The sequence below is a fragment of the Paralichthys olivaceus genome, chromosome 12, assembly GCF_024713975.1.
Source record: "Paralichthys olivaceus isolate ysfri-2021 chromosome 12, ASM2471397v2, whole genome shotgun sequence".
Lineage (NCBI taxonomy): Eukaryota > Metazoa > Chordata > Actinopteri > Pleuronectiformes > Paralichthyidae > Paralichthys > Paralichthys olivaceus.
In genome coordinates this window covers 23,558,264-23,579,161 of record NC_091104.1, presented here as the reverse complement: position 1 = coordinate 23,579,161, position 20,898 = coordinate 23,558,264, and the positions used below count along the sequence as shown (strand labels likewise).

Sequence of the window (20,898 nt, the reverse complement as noted above, 5' to 3'; positions counted from 1 at the left end):
TTACTTATTTAAAACTTTAATGTCATGCAAATGAATTCCAATAATCATATCAGCAATTAACTTTATAAAAGTCTAATTTAACATTAATGTCTTATAATAAGTATATAACAGTAAGAATGTTCTGAAATGGTTTTATTTATACATGAGCCAACTCAAACATTCAGCCACTCTCACCACATTCTGAAGCTGTTAATCTCAACTCAATCACAAACTATCTCACACAGCAAAGTCAAAGGCAGTGATAATATTTGACTTTTCTTTCTAAATCTAAATTTAGTATCAACGCAAAACATTTTTGAACCTAAATAACACAACTAAATAAATTATTCTTCCATCATGTTCCCCCTCATTATTTGGGTAAACTCAATTATTTGAGACGCTGCAAAATATGTCTGTAACACACAAGTTTTTTTCTTCATTTCAAAAACCCAAATTACAAGATAAAGAAAAAATAAATCTTTGGTTTATAAAATGTTTTAAGGTTTGACCAGCTACTAAACCCAACTGAGTCTTCCTGAAATGATTCTGTTAGTGGTTCTGGATGAATCCTCAATAGGTCTTCAGATTAGTTTTTCACCTAAAAGAGACTCACTGCTGGTCCATTGCAAGTAACAACCAGAAAATGTGAAAATGTGTCTGACTCAAACAATGTACAGTTGACAATATAAAAGAAAAAAATATGAAGAAAATAAAGAATCAGGGAAAAAAAGCCTGAAATGATTCACTTAGCGTAACTTCTGTTCAATCTTGAGAAGCAGGGGTTCGTGAAAACTTTTCCTGAGCTAGAGAGGTCAAATAGCTTTGGAGCTGTTCAGGGTTGAGTGAGGAGATAAATGACTTCAGGAAGGAGGATTTCGAATGATTGACTGACACACACTCTCCATTCTGTCCGAGTTCTCCAAGGCTCTTTTAAGACCAGGTATAACTTTCATCCTGAGAGATCTGCTCACAAGTGAACAGCGTTGTCTGTTCATACCTGACGCTAAAATGTGTCCTTAATGTCTCATCACCACTTAAGATCAGATCTCACGTCCCTGCTGTATACTCAAATAAAAATGTACGTGATTTATGTTTGCGGAGACCAAATTGTGTTGTTCTCACCCAGTTTGAGTGTGTGTCAGTAATAGCAAGAGACAGACATCGAGATCGATAGAGAAAGCGAGTGGAGTCAAGATTTTTTGAATTTAAGAAGAATGTGAGTCATTATCTGTTTATCAGTGTTGATATTGGGACTTGGGAAACAAGTCGTAGACGGAGGACACACTTACATTCTCACAGTGGCCACAGACCACCTCCGAATTTGGTGGGCGTGATCAGATCTCAGAACATTGGGGTGTTTACCCCTGAAACTTAGCGCTGACCACTTGTGATCGCCGCTCTCAGGACGGATGTTAATACTGATGTGAGTCACAGGCCTCGCTGGCTGCACCCTGACATCAGTGATTATTCACTGAACAAATGAACTGAAGGCTGTTGGAGCTGTTATAAAACAGGATCAGGCCATTCACTTGATAGATTCAAACTGCTGTCGTGCTGTGCCTGTCAATGAGAGGCAGCAGGACAGAATGAAATCAGCTTCACGATAAAGGCTTCATCTGTGTTTTTAAGACGCTTGTGATGAACTCAGAATACAAATGACTAAGCATGTGGTGAATCTTAGAACATGATCTGCAACAAAAAGCAAAGTATTCCATCATGAGGAATATCACGGATGTACAGCACCATTTAGAGATAGTGTTAATTTTCAATATCAAAGATGTGAAGGGCAAGAAACGGAGGGGAAACGGAAATGGGGGAAATGCCACAGCAGACACAGCACAGCATGCTGAGAAAATACAACATCTGGACGAAAACAGTGGTCCGATACATTTTAGACAGTTACAGGATGTGTCCGCTTGTGCTGTACAAACATAATGAAATGAAAATCAACTAGGCACTGCTGCTCTGACAGTTTAGCGTCAACATTTGAAACTGATGAGAAAATGAAAACTTGTGCAATAGACAAACTATGATTAACAAATTTCAAGGTCGTTAAATGTACTGATACATTTTCTTGAAGGGCCAATCTTATTATTTATACAATAATAATGCACAGTCTATCAGGAACCTGTTCAATCTGACGCAGTTTACACGGACACCTAAATTCTGGAAATTCACCTTAGTCTGAATAAGACATTACTTTGATTTTCATGTTGACCTGAGTCACTCATAAAATATTCAATACATAATAGTTTAATGTACAGTGCTACCGTTTGTTACCATTTTAGGTGTTTCCTTTCTATTTTTGCAATAGCTACAAATGTTGATGTCGCAAAATGCTGTGAAAACTCCAATAAGACGTTATACTGCAATCAAGATGTATACATGTCTAGATGATGTGACTAAGGATGGAATACTCCATATCTTAATTCAAAGATTACTTATTCCGAGAATGACCTTATTCGGGTTAAGGTAATCGTAAAATGCTGGTTACGGTAGTGTCTTATTCAGACTATTTGTTGAGTTGGGTTGTTACCCAATATTTTAGCCTCGTTGTCAGTGACAAAACAGAACTGCTTCCTTTTCAAGAACTATAAGATGATGACATCTTTTTAAAACTAATTTTTACTGTAAGAGCATGTTGGGACTTACAGGAGGCGGGAAGCTTTATTACTTCTACCAGCGTGCGTGTGTTTGCGTGCGTGTGTGTGTGTTTTTGGTTGGCAGGGCTCTCAGGCTGTCTTCTTACAGACGTGGATGAAGTAGCATGGAGCCTGGGTCTGGCCGGGGACATATGTCTTGAAGTCTCCGTAGACGCTGTGCTCCATTTTGCCGTTGAAGGCCTTGGTCAGCAGCCCTTTGAAGTTCTCCAGACGGTGAGGGTAGTAGGACAGACGAAATTTACTGGGCAGGACAAACAGAGCACACGTGTTACTATTCCCACAACCATTCAACAAATGTTCGCTGCGCTGTGTCTACCACGTCTGGGAGACGAGTCCCTCGACCTTGACTGTGTGGGATTTCACACAAAAACAAAAGAGGGTCATCACAGTGAAACTACAACAGTACACTGTCACACAACGAATATGTTCCAACACAAACACAGGTCATCCCTTTGTATCACTTTATACAAGCAGTCTGCACAACACTGGATTTATCTCTGCCCACAAGGTTCTGTTTTCATTGCTGTTTGTTTGTTTATCTGCCTTTTCAAAAAGACTTTCATTCAAAAACTCCATTTATCTTGAGGTTAACCATGAAGGAACGCATTAGCTTTTGGTGCGAATCCAGATCAGCGATGTTTTTCTCTTTCTAAACATTGTGAGATGGGGAGTCTTTTGACATTTTCCCAGATTTCCCAGGAAAATATGCATGTACCTTGACAGAAAAAAAATGTAATGTAAAATTCTACACACTGTACCTTTAGGGGAACAGTCGGGTCTTGGCAGAGGTACGCGCTTTACTGACTGCCATTCTATTTGATAACAATCTTTCATTTCTAATTATAAATGTCTAAGTTTGGCTAAAGAGGCACCAATTTCTTTGATATACAAGATATAACATTAAACAAAAACAGAATATCTGTCATAGATGCTTTATGTGACAAGTTACTTCAGGGTCATGTATCTGTCTCCGATTGTATACAGGGTTGTCACTCTCTTACGAGTTTGTCTCACAGTCGTTATGGCTGACATGTCGTGAGTCAGGGTTTGTGTCACCTGCTGAACATGTTAAAATCCTCTGTGCTTGTTACGTCATCTCGTGTGTATTTGTGTAAACTTTATAAACTCTGGTCTCACGTCTGTTCGTCAGCCAAAGTTCGATCTTCTAATCCAACCTTCAGGACGAAAGGGATTTGTGTTTCCAAATGTTCATACTGTACATGCAGTTGCAGTGCTGATGAGATCTACTGATCAGTCACAACATAAATATTTGATAACTGTTTGAGTCATTCCGTTCTGTATGCACAGTATTTGACTGCTACTCAAGTAGCTTGATGACGTCTCCTTGAATTTAAGCATCATTTTTTTAAGCTATTTCTGGACCTAAAGATTAATTGGTTAATCAAGAAAATCTTTGACGGATTAATGAATTTTAACCTTTGACATTTAAATCGTATTTCTTTCACATTAGCTTTAAAGTGAGTGTTCCAAACTCTCAGCAGAGCGACCGACCATACCTGACTTCAGGGAGATTCTGTTCGGTGGCCTGGGGCACTTGGATGGTGTAATCCAGAGTGATCATATGAGGCTTACTGTTGACCCACAGCACCGAGGTGGAGATGTCCTGAGTGAGATCACTCTGCAACACAACACACACATGATTATACAGCACGCTGGTGAACAACACTTCAGTGACGTCCAAATGTGAGCAGTTAATTAGAAGTGACTCAACAACACCAGGAAGCTGCTCTCACTGTTGTGGAGTGTTGAGTTGGACCATGAGAGCAGACCCTGGGATTATGGGGGAATCAGAAATGGATTTGACTCTTAACACGTGACTGTTGAATTAGTATTTAAACACAGGCATTCCAGCTGGATAGTCCTTGCTTTGGCTGGATTTAAGAATATGGTTCGTGTTATGAGGAATATAATGCTAATTGAAAAAGGCTCATTGCCATCAGCGCCTGCTGTTACGTCTCTGTCGAGGTTATTTATGTAAAGTTCAGATGTCCAAATCATAAAGTTTATAACAGAAAAAAAGACAAACAGTGCAATCCCTGATATACTGTTTGTAGCACAGTTACAATCTGATATACATATACACCACAACATGAACAACATATGAAAAATAAATTAACACATGCTGTGGATGATCCATGTATTTTACCATCTTCCAAAATGAATTTTTATAACTCAGTACTTCAGACATCATCTGTTTTTCAACACAGTTTGTACTGACACCTCACAGCAAAAAGGGTCATGGTTCAAATCCCCATTCGTCCGAGGTCTTTCTATGTTGAGTTTGCATGTTCAAACTTTATCTGTGTTGGTTTTCTCTGGTTTGGTATTTCATGCACATCTCCTTCTGTTTCATCCGTGGCAGTTTCATTGAAAATCCCGTAATATCCGGGAGGCTCTGGGTGAAGCTTTAAGGTCTTAAACCCAGCTGCTGCTAGTGATGGTGTCAGTAAACCATTCCTAAACACTACTGTCTGTCAAACTCCTCCTTACAGAGAAAAGAAAAAAAGTTTAGATTTGTATGTTCTCTTCAGGCTGATGGTTTTTGTCTTTGAATACTTTCTTACTTTTACGTTTGAGCAGATAAAGTAATAATGGTCATGTTATAGTACCTTGTAGTAAATGTTTTTGCCTTGTGGCGCCTTCCCAGTCTCAAGGATGTAGTCGTAGTTACGATGGTCAATGATGAGGATCCCACCTGGTCTGACCATACTGGCGATGTTCTGAAGGGCCAGCTGCTGGTCACTCTGGTCCCCTGAGAGCAAAACAAAATCAATAATATGATCAATTACAAATGAATCTTTCACCCTGCGATGTTGATGGAGTGTGCACACACATCACTGATGGGTGTGGTCAAATGTGCACCAGACCTCACATTTTGCTGACGCACCTATTATCAGTTAATTTTAAATTACCAAACATTAAATTAGTGATTGGGAGATTACGTCTGTATCTTACCGATCAAATTCAAAAACAGGATGGAAGTTGGTGACTGTACCTTTAAAGTCTGGTAAATGGGCAAATGAGTTGCCCAGGCAGATGACCGCGTCGAAACCATCCCCTGGTTTCTGAATATCTTCTGATAACGACAGCCAGTTGGCCTCTTCAATAACTACAGAGAAGAAGGAAACCAAAGGAAATATATGTTCGATTTCAAAAGTTTTGAACATTCAAAAGTCGCAATTCAATCTCGACAATATAAAACATTTCATACCCCACTGATCAAAAGCTTGCTCTTTTCTTCTGTCCCATCTTGCCTTCAGCGCGTACTTCAGCATTTTGTCACTGGCATCCACACTCACCATATTGAAGCCCTCCTCCACCAGCATGATGGAGTCCACTCTACAAAAAAAAGGCTCCGTAAACACAAGTGTTGTTCTACAAATAGAAAAACAGTTTAACCTCACAAGCTCAGAGAAAGAAGCACTTGTGTGTTGAATCTTGCAACAGGAGTAGAAGTTTTTAAAAACCACTGGACAGACTACCACAAACCTTGGTGAAAGGATGCAGAAGAACAAAGTCAAATTTGGTGCAGATCTGGATAAAGGGGATGATGCAGGAATCACTTTTTTCCACTTTCTTTAACATTAGCAGAGGTTTTCTGTCCTTAAAGTGTGCAAACAAGTCAGTTACATTCTCAACCAGTGTTCACTACCAGCGCACCTCCAACCATCATTCATCTATACCAGTGGTTCTCAAAGTGGGAACCGGGACCATGGTCCATCACTTGGAGGTTCTTGCAATGATTTGCAATCAATTGAAAAGTTAAGCCACATCAGAGAGCACCATTAAAACAAACACATTGTTCACAATAAGTCCCACCCACATTAGCTTTGGACAAATACAAATTCTGATATGAATGTGACACATCACCTAAGTTTGTCTTAATCCACCCACTTCCTTCAGGTGGCACCTGCATGCCACTCCTGCTGCTGCCAAGCTTAGTAGCCAGCTGACTAGTGACCATGGATAAATATTTAAGTCAGTCACACCATCAAGTGATGCAAAGCCCAAACCAGGTAAACTGGGAAAATATTATGACAGTTATCTTGACTTTGGTTTTATCGAGAGCAGCTACTGAAGACTGTCTAATCAGCAAAATTAATACTCCCGTTCGAAAACACAGATGGTGGTTACCATTTAAATTACTTGAAAAGTAGAAATCCAGTCAAGTTGAAGTATTTCGTTTGAAAGGTTTTAGAATGCAAAGAATTTGTGTGGCATCTAGGAGCACAAATGGCCGTAAGCATATGTTTTATCAGCACTAGAAATATGATAGGGTCCTTGGCACATTTTCTCCCCTATAAGGTGCCAGTGATCTATACAACTAATCCTCTGAGGCAATCCCAGCTGCCAATGGGCGAGAGGTGGGGTACAGGGAGAGGTGAGGGGGCTAACCACTGCAACACCATGTTAACACAAGCATAACTGGGGTGACTTATTCTAACAAACATCATTTGCTCATTGGCTGGTGACTGCAAACTATGTTTAAACAAAGAATGTTGTCATAGACCTTTCATCATCAGTCTGGACTCAAGTGAAATGGTGAAATTTCAGAAGTGCTTTCCAAACAGTAACTAATTGTGAGTTGTGTTACACAATAATCAAAATTCAAACAACAGAATCACATGGAGGCAGAGTCCAAGGAAAAAAACCTATCAGAGCAAGATTTGTGGGATAATGAGCTAAAAAAAGCTTCTTTTTTTTTTTTTACTACAATCATTAACAACAAATGGGTAACTCCAGGATAATATTCAACTGCAAATAAACAGCTTGTATGTTGTATGATGAGCAATGACAAATGCAGAGTATGATCTTATGAAGCGCACGTTAAACCTAATGCTTGATGTTACGGCACAGCTAGTAAAAGAGCTTTATGATTCACATGCAACTGTGCAGCAAACATCTGAAGGCAAAACAAAAAGTCCTCTATGGTTCCACTTATACAAGTCACGGTGATCAGGGTATAACATGCACTTTTGCATAAGTTGCTGCTTGTTGTGGTGACAGACCTGGAAAGCCTGGCATCAGATGCACACTTAGCCAAAAATAGCAGTGCTGTTTGTAACCCCATTCCACTATGATCGTGTTTACATCACCCAAGATGGTCGTGCTACAGAGACATGCCATGCTACCATGTAACAGGGTCAAAGTCAGACTGTGGTGTTGAAAGAAGGGCAAAAATATTACTATCTCAGAAATACTTATCGGTCAAAAGGTCGACCCTCATCTTTTAGATTATAGTGTTGCATCTCCTGCACAAGGTTTCAAAGATAAAGCCAGTTGAGGATAACAGGGGTAAGGGGGGCTTGGCAGGGGGGCTAAAGTATGATGTGTTCTTGTCTTGGGTTCAGCCAATGGCCTTGATGCTGTCCCAGATCCCTGATACACTATCAGTGGAAGTAAACACGCTGCAGGGAACCAGTCAAAACCCACTGCAACAAGTCGGCACCAGCTGCACAACCACTGAGCCCTACATGTGCTCTTCTGCAAGAGACGGCTCGCTTCCTGCTTTGCAAACAAAACAGTTCACCCCCAACCCCCAGCTCTCACTCAGTGGCCCTATGTGGGGTAGAACAAATGTGGATAACTGGTGGCAGAAAACGTCACAAGAACAGCTGCACATCCACATGAGCCTTCCACGTTATTACATGGGAGAACATTTTAGAAACTTAATAAACTTGTGATCCCAGCTCCCAGATCGCTGCAGGAACTGGAACAGTGGCTTGTGCAAGTCTGCACTTTCTTTCATTATTCTCTGACATAATCCGGATTTTTGTCTGGGGTGAAACAGGGTCAGTCGGCTGGAATTCCACAAAAGTCAAACCAAACTATTTGCGTTAGAGGATACATAACTTACATCAAGTAAGTTATATATTTATATATAAAATATATTTGTATCATTCTTTATTCATTTGTTATTGGGTTTTTTTTCTCAATGTTGAATTATCACATTGTGCATGTGGAAATGAATGAAATATTGCAGTTATGACAGCATTTCATAATTTCATATTTGACCATATTCACATCCTGCCCTACCAAATCTAATTTTATAATTACACTGTCAGGTCACACCCTTACACAAACCTGGTGGTTGCAGAAATGCACATGATTCAGAAGGGTTGGATTTAGGCCTTCAGGCTGGTGAACTAAATACATGTTAACTGCATTTAAAAGTGCAACTAATGGAATCAAAACAGAGTTGGCATTTTATTTTAAAGACGAATGACTCTTTGGATGCTAGAGATTTAGGCAATGCACGTGATATTCAACCGGCTGTGTTGTATTTGTTGTTGTACACTGATGTACTTTAAAATGATGCAACGTTGAATGGGGTTTGGTGAGACGTTCACTGCCCTAGTAAACCGTGCCAGTGTGAAAGTGCTGAGTCGGCCTCATGTTACCCGGTTCCGCAGGCGACATCCAGCACCCTCCGCACCCCCTGCTGCTTTAGCAGGGACACCACCCAGCTCTTGTACTCCTGCGTCCGGCTCTGCGTGTCTCCGATGTACAGCTGCCACACTTTGGCCGCTTTGCCGTCGGCGTACTGGTCAGGGAGACCCTCGGCGGCCACCCCGAGGGAGCGGGTCCTGAACACGCTGTCGACCGACATGATGCTGTCGCTGCTGCCGCTGTGAGTCCTCCGGGAGATTCGGTGAGCGAGCTGCGGATCGTTCTGTCCACATGCGACCCCACATCCAGGTTGTTATTATTTCTAGGCGGAGAAACTTTGATCCAATGACACAGTGAGGGGACTGACGCCTACTTTCTGATTGGATGGGAACGGAGAGACCGCCTCCGAGTTAATGTTTACGTACAGGAAGTGGAACTTGTTTTGTTTTTTCAGGATAAAACGATCGTTCCGTGTTGGATTAAAAAAAACAATTAAATCGTTTTTCACAGTTTTAAATCATGTGATTGCTGTTTGGATGAACATTTTACTTCACTGACTAAATGAGAACATCCTGCCTGGTGTTGCCACCACCAGGCAGGATGTCCAAATCCCTCCTCAGCTCATCCTGCACATCACCATTCAAATATTTCCTGTAGCCTATATTAAGATTGCTTAAAAGTGTGAATTACATTTTTAAACAGTGGTTTCCCTTTATTGCTGATTTTATTTGCGTATATGATAAAATAAGAGGCCCAGTCCATTCACAATAGCCTGCATGCATTTAAAATGACCCAATACCACAGGAGCTGAGTCTTAATTCAGGGGCTACATCATAGACTGTATATAATGTATATATGCTACATCCTTCAAAAGAGCGTGGTCTACCCGGCCCATGAAGACTGCGTCGGCAAAGGCCGACCAGAAATGAGATGTTCTGGTCTACAGTGGCTTTCCGTGATCAGCTTCACCAGCTCATCCAACCCTTATTGCTGTTGCCTAGCAACAGAGCTGGAGTTGGACACAGTTAATGCCCCTTGGTTTTTCAACATTTGTACCCTTCTTCTATTTGCTTGATTTGAAGCCTGATGTTGGAGAATTCATTTCTCAGGGATGGGAGGATACATTTGAGCCTTCTTAGATAATACAGTCACACAGTATTGTGAAGAGGAGACAGGTTATGGTTGGGGTTAGTATAAGTTACATGTATGGGGTCATTCATAATCTGCTCAAGATGGCTGTTTATGAATGACCTTTCGAGAGAGGAGTTGCCTGTAAGACTTTACTCAGTGACTCAAATGCTCAGACTATGACCAGTTCAAACAAGTATCATTTCATCATAAAGGTGGTGACACAGCTGGATGGGTAAAAGTTCTGCTTAACCAATCATTTATTTGCAATTTTATGCAACAGCAATAACTGCTCTTTTCACAGTATTTTTCCTTAATTCATCGTGTATATATTGTTGTTCGAGAACTCACCAGCAACTATGACAACAATCTAATTCCATATGATTGTATTGGATTTCATAGGGATCCTGAGTCGGATTAATAAATGACAAATTGCTTATATATCATAGAAATTGTCCACACATATAGATATATATTAGATTGGTTAATTATCCGACTTCAAATGAAATATGAGCAACATGAAAGAAAACTCTGAGAGCCTGTCACCGACACATCTGGCCAAAAAACACTGTGTCTATGTTCCCTCCCATAAAGTGAACTCCTCCTGTTGTGATTGGCTGATAAAGTTCACAGAGGGCCATCTTTGTTTACTGGCACAGGTGAGGTAAGAGTGCGTCAACCACAACCGGTGCCAACCAGGTTAGTTTTGAACCACCCAGCTTTACTCAACTCACTTGCCCTGCACACACTAACACAAATTCTCTCTCTCTCCCTCACTGTGTGTGTGTGTGTGTGTGTGTGTGTGTGTGTGTGTGTGTGTGTGTGTGTGTGTACAAAGGCAGGATCAGGTCAATACTGAGTTCAGGTACTATCAGTAAAATGCATGCATATCTCTCTGGTAACATCTAGTGGTTTCTGCATAAAACTACAAGATGTACACACGTACCATGGAGTAATACTGGATTGTATTGTCTGTTGATTTGTTGTGGCTTGATTAATTGTTGTGCACTGTTTATATAGAGAGCTTAAATCTGGAATAGATGTGGAGGGTGATGTACAAAATGGAGGAGGCAGTGGAGGAGGCACCAGAGACAAGTGGAGCAACATCAAGTCTTTCACCTCTACTGACTTTTGTATAGGGAGTATTCGAATACCTTCAAACATATTGCACGTCATGTTAAATTTGTTGATTTGTTGAAACTTGATTTTTAGAAAAGTCGACAGCCCTAATTCCTGAAACAACACCTGAAGTCTCTGTCCAGAAGAGCAAAGTCCTAGGAACAGCTCAGACACTGGGCCGAACCCTCGGCTCCCAGGACTCCACTGGAGGAACCAAGCTTGAGGAACACATGTACACTACTGGCCTCATGAGGGTCAAAGGGATTTTTTTTTAGATATATTTATAAAAGTCTTCTCTACAGTTAAGTCAGACTGTCAAATCATTTACTTATACATGAACATAATACAGGAAGGGAAACTAAGACACATTTTCAGATCTGTTGCTTTACTGTCTACAGATAAAATATCAAATTAAACACCAGGATGCAGAGTTATTGAGCACATATGTGACTCCCTGATAACAGTGTGTTGAATATAAATAAATAATAAATACAATTGAAATAAAAAGGTGAAAGTCTTCATTACCATATGAATCACTTCTGGTTTGTTTGGACTAAGTTATCCTTTCAAAAGTCCATGAGTCATTTTATTTTTCATTTTGTCTTCCACTTGTCAACTTTTCTTCATAAAACTGGTTGTTTACAAAACAGTTTATTCAACAGGAAGCTACTTAAGTTACTTTCAAACGAATACTAAAACCAACACAGACCAGTGACTGGTGATACCTTTTACTGCAGTGTGTTGAACAGAACGGTAGATGGCGCTCTAAGAGCATGCATGATGAAGGAAAAAGAGATGTTTGAATAATTCTGATTTTAATTCTATCACCCTCTGTGTTCCAGTTAAAGAACATGTATTTCAATACTCCATATTATAATTACATATTATTTGTTACATATCATATTATATATTACATATAAGTTCAATAGATATACACACATACAAATGGTTACTCTATTTAAGTGCCAAAAGAAACATGGCACATAGATTTCACTTTATTCAGCTCCTTTTCATAATACAGTGTATTTGTAACCTAAAATATACGACAGTTTTAAATTAGATTGCTTATATTTATAATCATACGCTTAATCTGAATACAATCATGAATTTTCCCTGAACTTTATTGTGCATATGTGAAACTGAGAGGCCAAGTCAATTCACAATAGTGGGCACGCATTTAAAATGTATTTATGTTAACATATTTCCTCCCCGAGTTTTCACTGTGCATTTTTCATAAAATTGAGGCTAAACAGTGGACAGAAATACCAATCTATAAATGTTTAATCTGGAGGAATCAGTGTTAACACTCGTTATTATCCACAGGAGCAGGAGACTGTTCTCTGCGCTTCTGACGCCTCACAACGTAAAACCTCACCACAAATATTAACACCACCACAGCCACAGCAGCAACAACCCATACCCAGAGAAACCCTCCAGCAGTTGCAGGAGAAGTCTTCAGGGTATTATCAGCAGCAGGTTTGGTCGAATACAAGCTGACAGGAGTCGTGGTGAAAAAACTCTCTCTGTCTTTGGCTTCGATGCATTGGTATTTGCCTTCGAGCACAAATCCTTCCGAGCAAGTGCACTCGAAATCTCCCAAAGTGTTTTTACACCCGTGATCACAACGCCCATTCCCACATTCATCGATGTCCTCACAGAAATCCTTGTCTATGATGTAGCCATCAGGGCAGGAGCACACTGCCCCGTCACATATCTTGGGGCATCTACTCTTGTCACAGTGCATTTTACACCGCCTGGGGTCTTTGCTGTCTGGGATGTATCCTGAAGAGCAAGAGCATTTATAACCTCCTTTCACGTCCGTGCATTTGTGCTCACAAGGGCCTGTTGAACAGCCTTTAGAGCTTTGGAAAACAGTTGGATCTGATAATTCCTGTGCCAGGCACGCGTCTTTGTGCTGTGTTCTGCACAGATATCCATCAGTTTCCTCTGAGCACAGTCTCTCTGTCCACTTTTGATCGTTTGAAAGTGACACACAGTGAGGAAAGCAGACTTCGGTGCTGTGTCTCCAGGTGTCGGGGGATGGGATGAAGCTCAGCGTGCTACCAGAGATCCACTCATAGCCTCTGAGTGGAGATGAGAGGTTGCTGCATGCTCCAGTTGGTAAACGCAGTCCGATCCAGAAGTTTCCAGACAACTCCTGACTCAAAGTGTGGAGGATGCTCTCATCTGTCTCAGGACGAAGCGTCAGTAGTTCTCCGCTCCTATCGCGACATGCTGCCTCAGCTGCTCTGAAGTCCACTCTGTCCTGGTTAACAGTAATACAGTCCCCACCAGTACAAACAAGCCTACAGATGCCTGCCTGCTTCATTCCACACTCTGCCTTAAAAGACAATAAAACAATAATGGACATTAAAATAATCATTGTCATTGTCAGAATCTAGAAGACAGTGATGTCGCACAGAAGATCATCCTATAATGTAGCCGGACTAAAGGCATTGACAACTTAGATTCGGTGTCAGGTTACTCAGGAAGCTACACCCCTCTGAGTTAAAGACAGGAAGGAACTGAGATAAACTTCGACTGCAGGGTTCAGTGAGTCTGTGAATATAGAGACAGATTCATATTCCAGATCACAGATTTTTATTTTAGTTTTTCATCTCATAACATGACTTCATATTATACAACATACACAGGTTTGATGGTCAGCATGTATTCATCTTTGCATCCTCTTGATTTTACACCAACACATTCACCTGTGTATCCTCCAATCAGAAAGTAATACGTGTTTGATTGTCTATGGGTATAAACGTAAATGCATATTTACAAATTACTTCATGTGTTGTCACTATTCTGAACAACATTTCAGTTGTAAATAGAAACATTATAGATTATAACTATTAATTTTAGATTCAACTTCTACTGTCACCTCAACCAGCTACAGCAATAATGTACTGCTTACATGATAATGCTTTAGTGAGAATGGCCAATCAGATGATGATATAACAATGACAGGGGGATTCCTCCAAATATAAGCATTTTGACAAAAAAGTAAATATAACATCTCATATGAATTTGAGGCACATTTTCATTTTGTTAAGTGCAATACAAATAAAACCTGTTATTGTAATGCTGTTATTATTTCTTGTAATAATTCTTGCTCATACCTCTATTCTTAATTACAATGTAACATTTTTTTAATTGAAGCTGCTTTTCCTTCAGTAAAAGATTAGATTGATTCTCCCACCACTGCTTTATGATATGAATTAAAAAGCTTGGACATACTGTGTCCATCATCTGAACAATGCCACTGTTGCTGGGCTGGGAGGGGACCACAGGCTTAGGGAACAGTACACACATTATTTAACCATGTAAAATAGCAGGAAATGTGGCTGCTGATGATGAGACATACTTCAAAAGAAGCACACTGATCTTGAAATTGAATTAAGTCATCTCAGTTAAAAACATATGTACATTTTAACCATGTCAGAAAAGAAACAGGAAACACCCAAAGCAATCCATCAGATCTCTACATACAGTCAGTCTAGCAATACAGAGCCCCTCACATCTCCTTTAAAGCAAAATCTGCATGTATTTACATATCGTGTTTTTTATATTTTTCTTTTTACCCCACTTGTTTCCTCTCGATATGGTTACTTCTCTACGTCTTTTTACCTGTGACCCAGGATTAGATTCCGATTTGTGATCCGATATGTAATCATTTGATATCAACATACAGCCTAACTTACATAACTTGCAAAGACATAAATTAGATAAATAAACATTGTGCATACTCCTCCGAAACCATGAGGTCATAGGTCATCAGTGGAGATGGACTCGTAAAGTTTCTCTAGACGTGGATCTAGACCCGATGACACCCAACAGTAACCATCTGTTGTTGTTTTCTTCTTGGCTTCTTTTTTGGAGCGACTGCATCGAAATATTGCGATAGCTAACGTCACTGTGACGAGCACGAGCAGAGGGATGACTGAGCCGAGGACGCAGATTATGACCTTTGTGTTGACCGTCTTAACAAAGCTCGGCGTCAGGGACACGTTGCTCGGCTGTCCGCTGTGTGTAACGTTCACCAGGTCTGGAAGTGGTGGGTCAGTGTGAGGGGACTGGTGCTGGAGCTCCACTGTGGTTCTCATCAAGGACCAGGTGAAGTTCTCAAGTGTCCCCTCAGCAGCTTGCTCACCTGATGGAGCGGCTGATGTTTCAGACACATCCGGAGCGCAGGTTGATCCGTCAGTCTCCAGATGGAAGCCCCATGGGCACGAGCAGGAGAAACTGCCGGCAGTGTTGATGCACATGAACTGGCAGCGACTACTGGTACATTCATTTATGTCTACACATAACTGACCATCCGGGGATAAAGTGAAACCCTCATTGCAGAAACAGGAAAAAGATCCAATATTGTTCAAGCAGTCGTGCTCACATCTTGACTGTGCGCACTCATCCACATCAGTGCATTTACCATCAACCATTTCATAGCCGTCTTTACACTCACATGTGTAGCTTCCCTGTGTATTTACACAGAAATGATCCTCACAGGCTTGGGACTGACACTCATCGATGTCAAAGCAGTTGCGCTGGTTTTCATCCAGTTTGAACCCATATGGACATTTGCAGGAATATCCAGACTCCTCCATCACACACAGATGCTCACATGTAGCAACGCTGCACGGGTCTTTCTTCCTGCAAGAGAGTCCATCCTCGTCCAGGTCGTAACCTTCTCTGCAAAAACATTTAACTTCCCCTCCATTCTGATGGCAGGTATCTTCACATCCACCATTATTCACTGTGCAATTCTGCTCTCCTGTTTTGCAAAATGGACCAGGGACTGTCCATTGATAAGAGTCGTCTGACCCCATGCACACAGAGTAGTGAAACTGTTGGTTACTGCACATAATTTCAGCATAAGTTCCCAGTGGAAATGATTTCATTTCACTTTTTTCTGGCCTTTCTGAAAAGGGTGCTGTGTAGGTTATTTCCCCAGACCCCATCAGAGCCAAAGGTTTGCACATTCCCTTAAAATAAAACTTGCATGCATAGAAAGCGAGACTTTTGCAAGCTCCAGCTTTCCACTTCAGTTGGTTCTGACCCACTCGCATGTAATTAACCCTCACACATCTCTCTGTGCAGGTGGAGATAGGTTCTTCTCCCCACTTGGAGTACTCGGATTCTTCCTCCCCTGATATCCACTTGAAGCCCCTGAGAGTCTTGTCAGCCAACACACAGTCCCCTCTGTTCAGTTTTAATCCAATCCAAAATTTCAGTGTCCTGTCCTCACGTCCTTTGATCTGTGAGAGAACCATGCGCAGCACATCCTCTTCTTCTGGGTCTCTGATCGTCATCAGATAACCTCCGTTGTGGTCACAGTTCTCTTGGGCCGTCGCAAATCTCACATTGTCCATATGCAGGGTGAAACAGGTGTTAGACGTACACAGAGTCTCATGGTCATCTCCAGATAAACCTCTCACGCTGTGGATGAGCTGCAGTAGAAAAATCCACAACATAGTTCTCAAAATGATAAACGAAATAGCTGATATCCAGAGGGTCCCTGCGAGTTTGGGGTTAAATTAGACTATATGGTCGTCCATTCGTAGCCCAAAAAACAAGTGGTATGGGTCTGAGACTAACCGTCAAGCTCCAGTTTCCTGTTTGCAGCGCAAACCGAAGACGGAAATCATGTTTAGCAGCAGTCACAGGTCCTTTCTTTCTGCCCCGCAGACCAGTTCCGCTTTTGAGCACATAACAATGGCAGGCTCCGCCGTGTTATGACTGGTTCTCCAGATGTCTCCGGCCCCAGCAGGCTCCAGGCAGTTGAGCTGACTCCCTTAATTGTGGTGCCTCACAATACATGAACATGCAGGGGTCAGAGCCTCAGAGACGCAGTGACATTACAAAAACTGCTGCAGAGAATGAACCCATGACGTACACATTATTATTTATATTGGTAGTGTTAATATGATAATCATCCATAAATTGTTTATAACCTCATGTTTGTACAGGCATGTTAGAGTTTAATTTGTGATGTTACTGCCTTTAATGTTGTGATCAGGAGTAAAGATAAAAAACCTTTTGGTTAATTTCTGGGAGTGCCTCTTATAGTATAATAAAATATGAGGGGACTGCACACAGAGTGATACAGAACCTTCCTTGTGGGAATTATAGTATTTGGAGTCTCTCTATATATATATGAATACACTTTGTAAAATAATGTTTAAATGTTCACTCACACCAAAATGTAAAATCTTGGGCAAACTACAATTGAATTTTCCAATGAAAAAAACATACATCCAAAACTTAATGTATAGATACACTTTCCAACCATTATGTGAATCAATGCTTTGACATTCAGACTGTGAGATTCCTCTCTTTTGTATTCTTCTCTTCGGCAGGACTGAAACAGCAGCTATGAGCGGGAGGATAACTGATTTACAATGAGAGTTCACACTGCAACATAGACACATTTCTGTGAAATTGTGTTTTCTGTGTGTACTCTTTTGGGTGCAATAAGCGCCAATGGCATTCATGTGATCCAAAAAACATTTCCTGTTTTTTTAAACGCAGGAAGTACTCCCCAACTACAATCACAGGAAAGAGAGAAAGACACTCTCCAACCTTAGGTAGTAAATAGAGCCTACTTCAAAAAATGAATCTGCAGATATATTCCAGGACACAGTAAAACACAAGATGAATATCAGGTCAGGCTGTTTTTTAGAAGAAGCACCAAAGAGAACTCACATAATGACACGTTATGTGTCCAATGTTGTGTGAGGTTTTCCATACACTATCAATCAAAAGTTTTAAATAACCTTCATTTTATTATTGAAATTAACATGCTCTCACACTACTACTACTACTACAATTATATTATTATTATTAATGATAATAATAATAACAATAATAATAATCTTCATCTGTATAGCACCATTTCATACAAGAAATGCAGCTCAAAGTGCCTTGTTCAAAATAAAAGAACAGATTTTAAGAAATATAGGAGAATTATGAACTCAAAGAATCGTCACCGGGTAATATGATCACAGAAAAGATTGATTTTTGCTTCTGAGTGAAGGCTATGGTTCAGAAATTCTTCTTTATGGACAGAGAATTTCAAACACTGCGAACGGCGAAACATTTAATATATCTGTGGTAGTAATACTTATTGATAAGCACGTAGGGATTTTAAAAAAGGAATCATGGGATCTAAAATTCTCAATGTAGCCTGATCTAAATTTATGACGCATTCAGCGGTCGATCACATTGTTATATTGTTTTGTTGTAGAACTCCAGCTCCCTGTAGTACAGTATTATCCTACTAATCCATTGGGGGGAGTAGTAACTCTGTTCCAATACTGCCTTGCTACAGGCACAGGGTGATGAAATAAAGTTTGGCCTTTTGTAAACTTCATTCAAGATTCAAGATTGATATTGTCACACCAGTTATAAAAGTATACATGTATAGAGATTGAGATTCCTCTTTTTGGTCCCACACACAACAATTGCTCATAGGGCGCTTTTCCTGGGGCTGCCCATCACTCTACCATCTCTCTCCATAATGTGCATGTCTTGAGCCCTCTGTGTGTGTGTGGGATTGTGGGTTAATGCATGTATAAAATGAAAAACATGAGTGTAAAAAGAATTTCCCCTTGTGGGATCAATAAAGGAAGTTTACTTACTTACTTACCATCCACTTGACCAAATGTCCCTCCTGGATGCAATGGCTGCTGCATGCCAGGACATCACAGCTGACAACTGCCAGGGCTGGATAAGGCCTGCCAAAAAGATGCTTCCCAAGATGCCTGGCCAGAGAAGACATCAGCTGTGATGTCGATGAAGCTTGTTCAGCTCTCTAAAATGAGGGGACAAAAGGTGTTTCTCATCAAATCAGTGAGTAACCATAGCAACCCCATATACTGACAGAGGGAAAGTCTCCTCTTTAAATTTACTAATTTCAAATTTTTCACCATGCTCTGCTTTGGCCTAGTGGTTAAGGCACTTGTACAATGTGACGTAAGTCTGGGTTCAAGACTGAGTGAGGGTGGGACATTTTGCTTCAATTTTGAAAATAAAAATAAGCACCCCCACCCCCCCATTGTAACTGGATATTACCAGGACTATGTAATGAGCCTTTATTTTGAAAATAAAAATAAACAACCCTCCCCCATTTTAATAGAATGTTATCAGGAAGTCTATACAGAGCCTATATTTTGAAAATAATGTGACAATGACAAGACCTTACCAGGAAGCCCGAAGGAGGCTGAATTTTAAAAATGAAATGCCATGGATGGTGATAAGACCTTACAACATGGATTCTCTCTGTCTCTCTGAAATTGGTCAAGTCTCTCTGTCACCGACCTGGATCATGCATGATTATAAAATCAAGCAGCTTTTGGAAATGTCTTTCGCTCTCACCGTCTCTCTCTCTCTCTCTCTCAGGGTCTATCTCTTTCCTCTTACAGTAAACGAAATGTCTCTCTGAAATTGGATTTCATGTAAACCTGGATAATATGTGTCTCTCTGTGCGAAGCAGCAACGAGCACAAGGCACCCATTCAAAATGTCTCGGCAGGAGAGATTTTCTAGTCTAATTTTGGAAGTATGTGTCTGTGTTTGAAATTAACTGTTTGGGGTATTGTGTGTTTCAGGTGTGATGTGCGTTAACAGTTTTGTAAAAGTGTTTAAGGTTTTGACAAACGGGTCATAGCGGTTGTAAAAAACTGTAATTGATTCTTGTTGTTCTGGGTTTGTTCCCCCATGTTGGATGCACATATTGTAAGTCACTTTGGATAAAAGCGTCAGCTAAATGAAATGTGTATAGCGCTTTTCTAGTTTTGATGACCACTTTAGGATCTTTGTTGTACAAATGGAAAAACAATTACAAAATAAGAAAACTCAGTATGAAGAATTACTTACTGCCACAGGAAAGTTTTAATTTATATAGTTCCTTTTTTTGTTTTTACGTTTCCACTTGCCTGAATAACATTTTAGGTTATTAACTGGATTTGAATTCCTGAAATGTCTTCGCAAACTGTAAACATGGGGTTCAATTTAATTTGAATGTATTTAAAATCAAATCAAATCATACATTATCCTAAGGCATTTTATATATGGTGAAGCGCTTTCAATATTGTAGAGAAGTTCACCAGTTCTCACAACAAGCAAACACTGCAGTAAGAAAAAAAATCCCCATTAACCAGCAGAACCAAACTCAATGTGGTCATATGCCTCAACTGGTTTGGGTGAGCAGATTGTTCTCAAACTTTGAGGTGACAGTGTGATCACAGTGCAACTGTAACAAGTCCACTGCCAACGCAGTGTGTCTGGGGCCACAGTAAACAGGACCAAAGCTTTGTGCATGATAAATAGCCATAAAGAAGATTTTAACAACCCCTTTTGCAGGATTCCAAGCTGCAGCAGCTGCAGCATTTTAACCATGTAAGGGAATTTTGTGTTTATTAGGTTACTAGCTGATAAAATCTGCCATAAGCATTCATTTGTGCTAACACCAATTTAAAACTGCATACACTGCCCTTAAAAATGAAAACATACTATCGAGGAATACCAGCCGGATTAGCAACATGCCTCAGCCTCAGTAAAGACCCATTTTAAGAGGTGCCTTCACTGAGAGCATG

General features: G+C 40.4%; 3 protein-coding genes across 3 annotated transcripts; all 3 read right to left on the bottom strand.

The window, feature by feature from the left end:
• gnmt (glycine N-methyltransferase) lies at positions 1-11,801 on the bottom strand. Its single transcript, XM_020085133.2, has 6 exons — positions 9,065-11,801; positions 5,875-6,002; positions 5,659-5,772; positions 5,273-5,415; positions 4,160-4,281; positions 1-2,883 (listed from the first exon to the last, which is right to left on the bottom strand). The coding sequence occupies exons 1-6, from the start codon at positions 9,271-9,273 to the stop codon at positions 2,712-2,714; spliced, it is 888 nt and encodes a 295-aa protein (XP_019940692.1). The 5' UTR covers positions 9,274-11,801; the 3' UTR covers positions 1-2,711.
• Positions 11,802-12,098: 297 nt separating this feature from the next.
• LOC109627995 (thrombomodulin-like) lies at positions 12,099-13,803 on the bottom strand. Its single transcript, XM_020084845.2, has one exon. The coding sequence runs from the start codon at positions 13,687-13,689 to the stop codon at positions 12,601-12,603; it is 1,089 nt and encodes a 362-aa protein (XP_019940404.2). The 5' UTR covers positions 13,690-13,803; the 3' UTR covers positions 12,099-12,600.
• Positions 13,804-13,884: 81 nt separating this feature from the next.
• LOC109627846 (complement component C1q receptor) lies at positions 13,885-17,047 on the bottom strand. The gene has a single exon (XM_020084666.2). The coding sequence runs from the start codon at positions 16,775-16,777 to the stop codon at positions 15,071-15,073; it is 1,707 nt and encodes a 568-aa protein (XP_019940225.2). The 5' UTR covers positions 16,778-17,047; the 3' UTR covers positions 13,885-15,070.
• Positions 17,048-20,898: the final 3,851 nt, after the last annotated feature.

Bases quoted from the DNA above. Each gene is read 5' to 3' on its own strand.
- LOC109627846 (XM_020084666.2), bottom strand. From the start codon at position 16,777: ATGTTGTGGATTTTTCTACTGCAGCTCATCCACAGCGTGAGAGGTTTA.
- LOC109627995 (XM_020084845.2), bottom strand. From the start codon at position 13,689: ATGACAATGATTATTTTAATGTCCATTATTGTTTTATTGTCTTTTAAG.
- gnmt (XM_020085133.2), bottom strand. From the start codon at position 9,273: ATGTCGGTCGACAGCGTGTTCAGGACCCGCTCCCTCGGGGTGGCCGCC. The intron at 6,003-9,064 runs GTAACATGAGGC...TTTTTTTTGTAG, and splicing joins GATGTCGCCTGCGGAACCGG to AGTGGACTCCATCATGCTGG. The intron at 5,773-5,874 runs GTATGAAATGTT...TCTTCTCTGTAG, and splicing joins GCAAGCTTTTGATCAGTGGG to TTATTGAAGAGGCCAACTGG.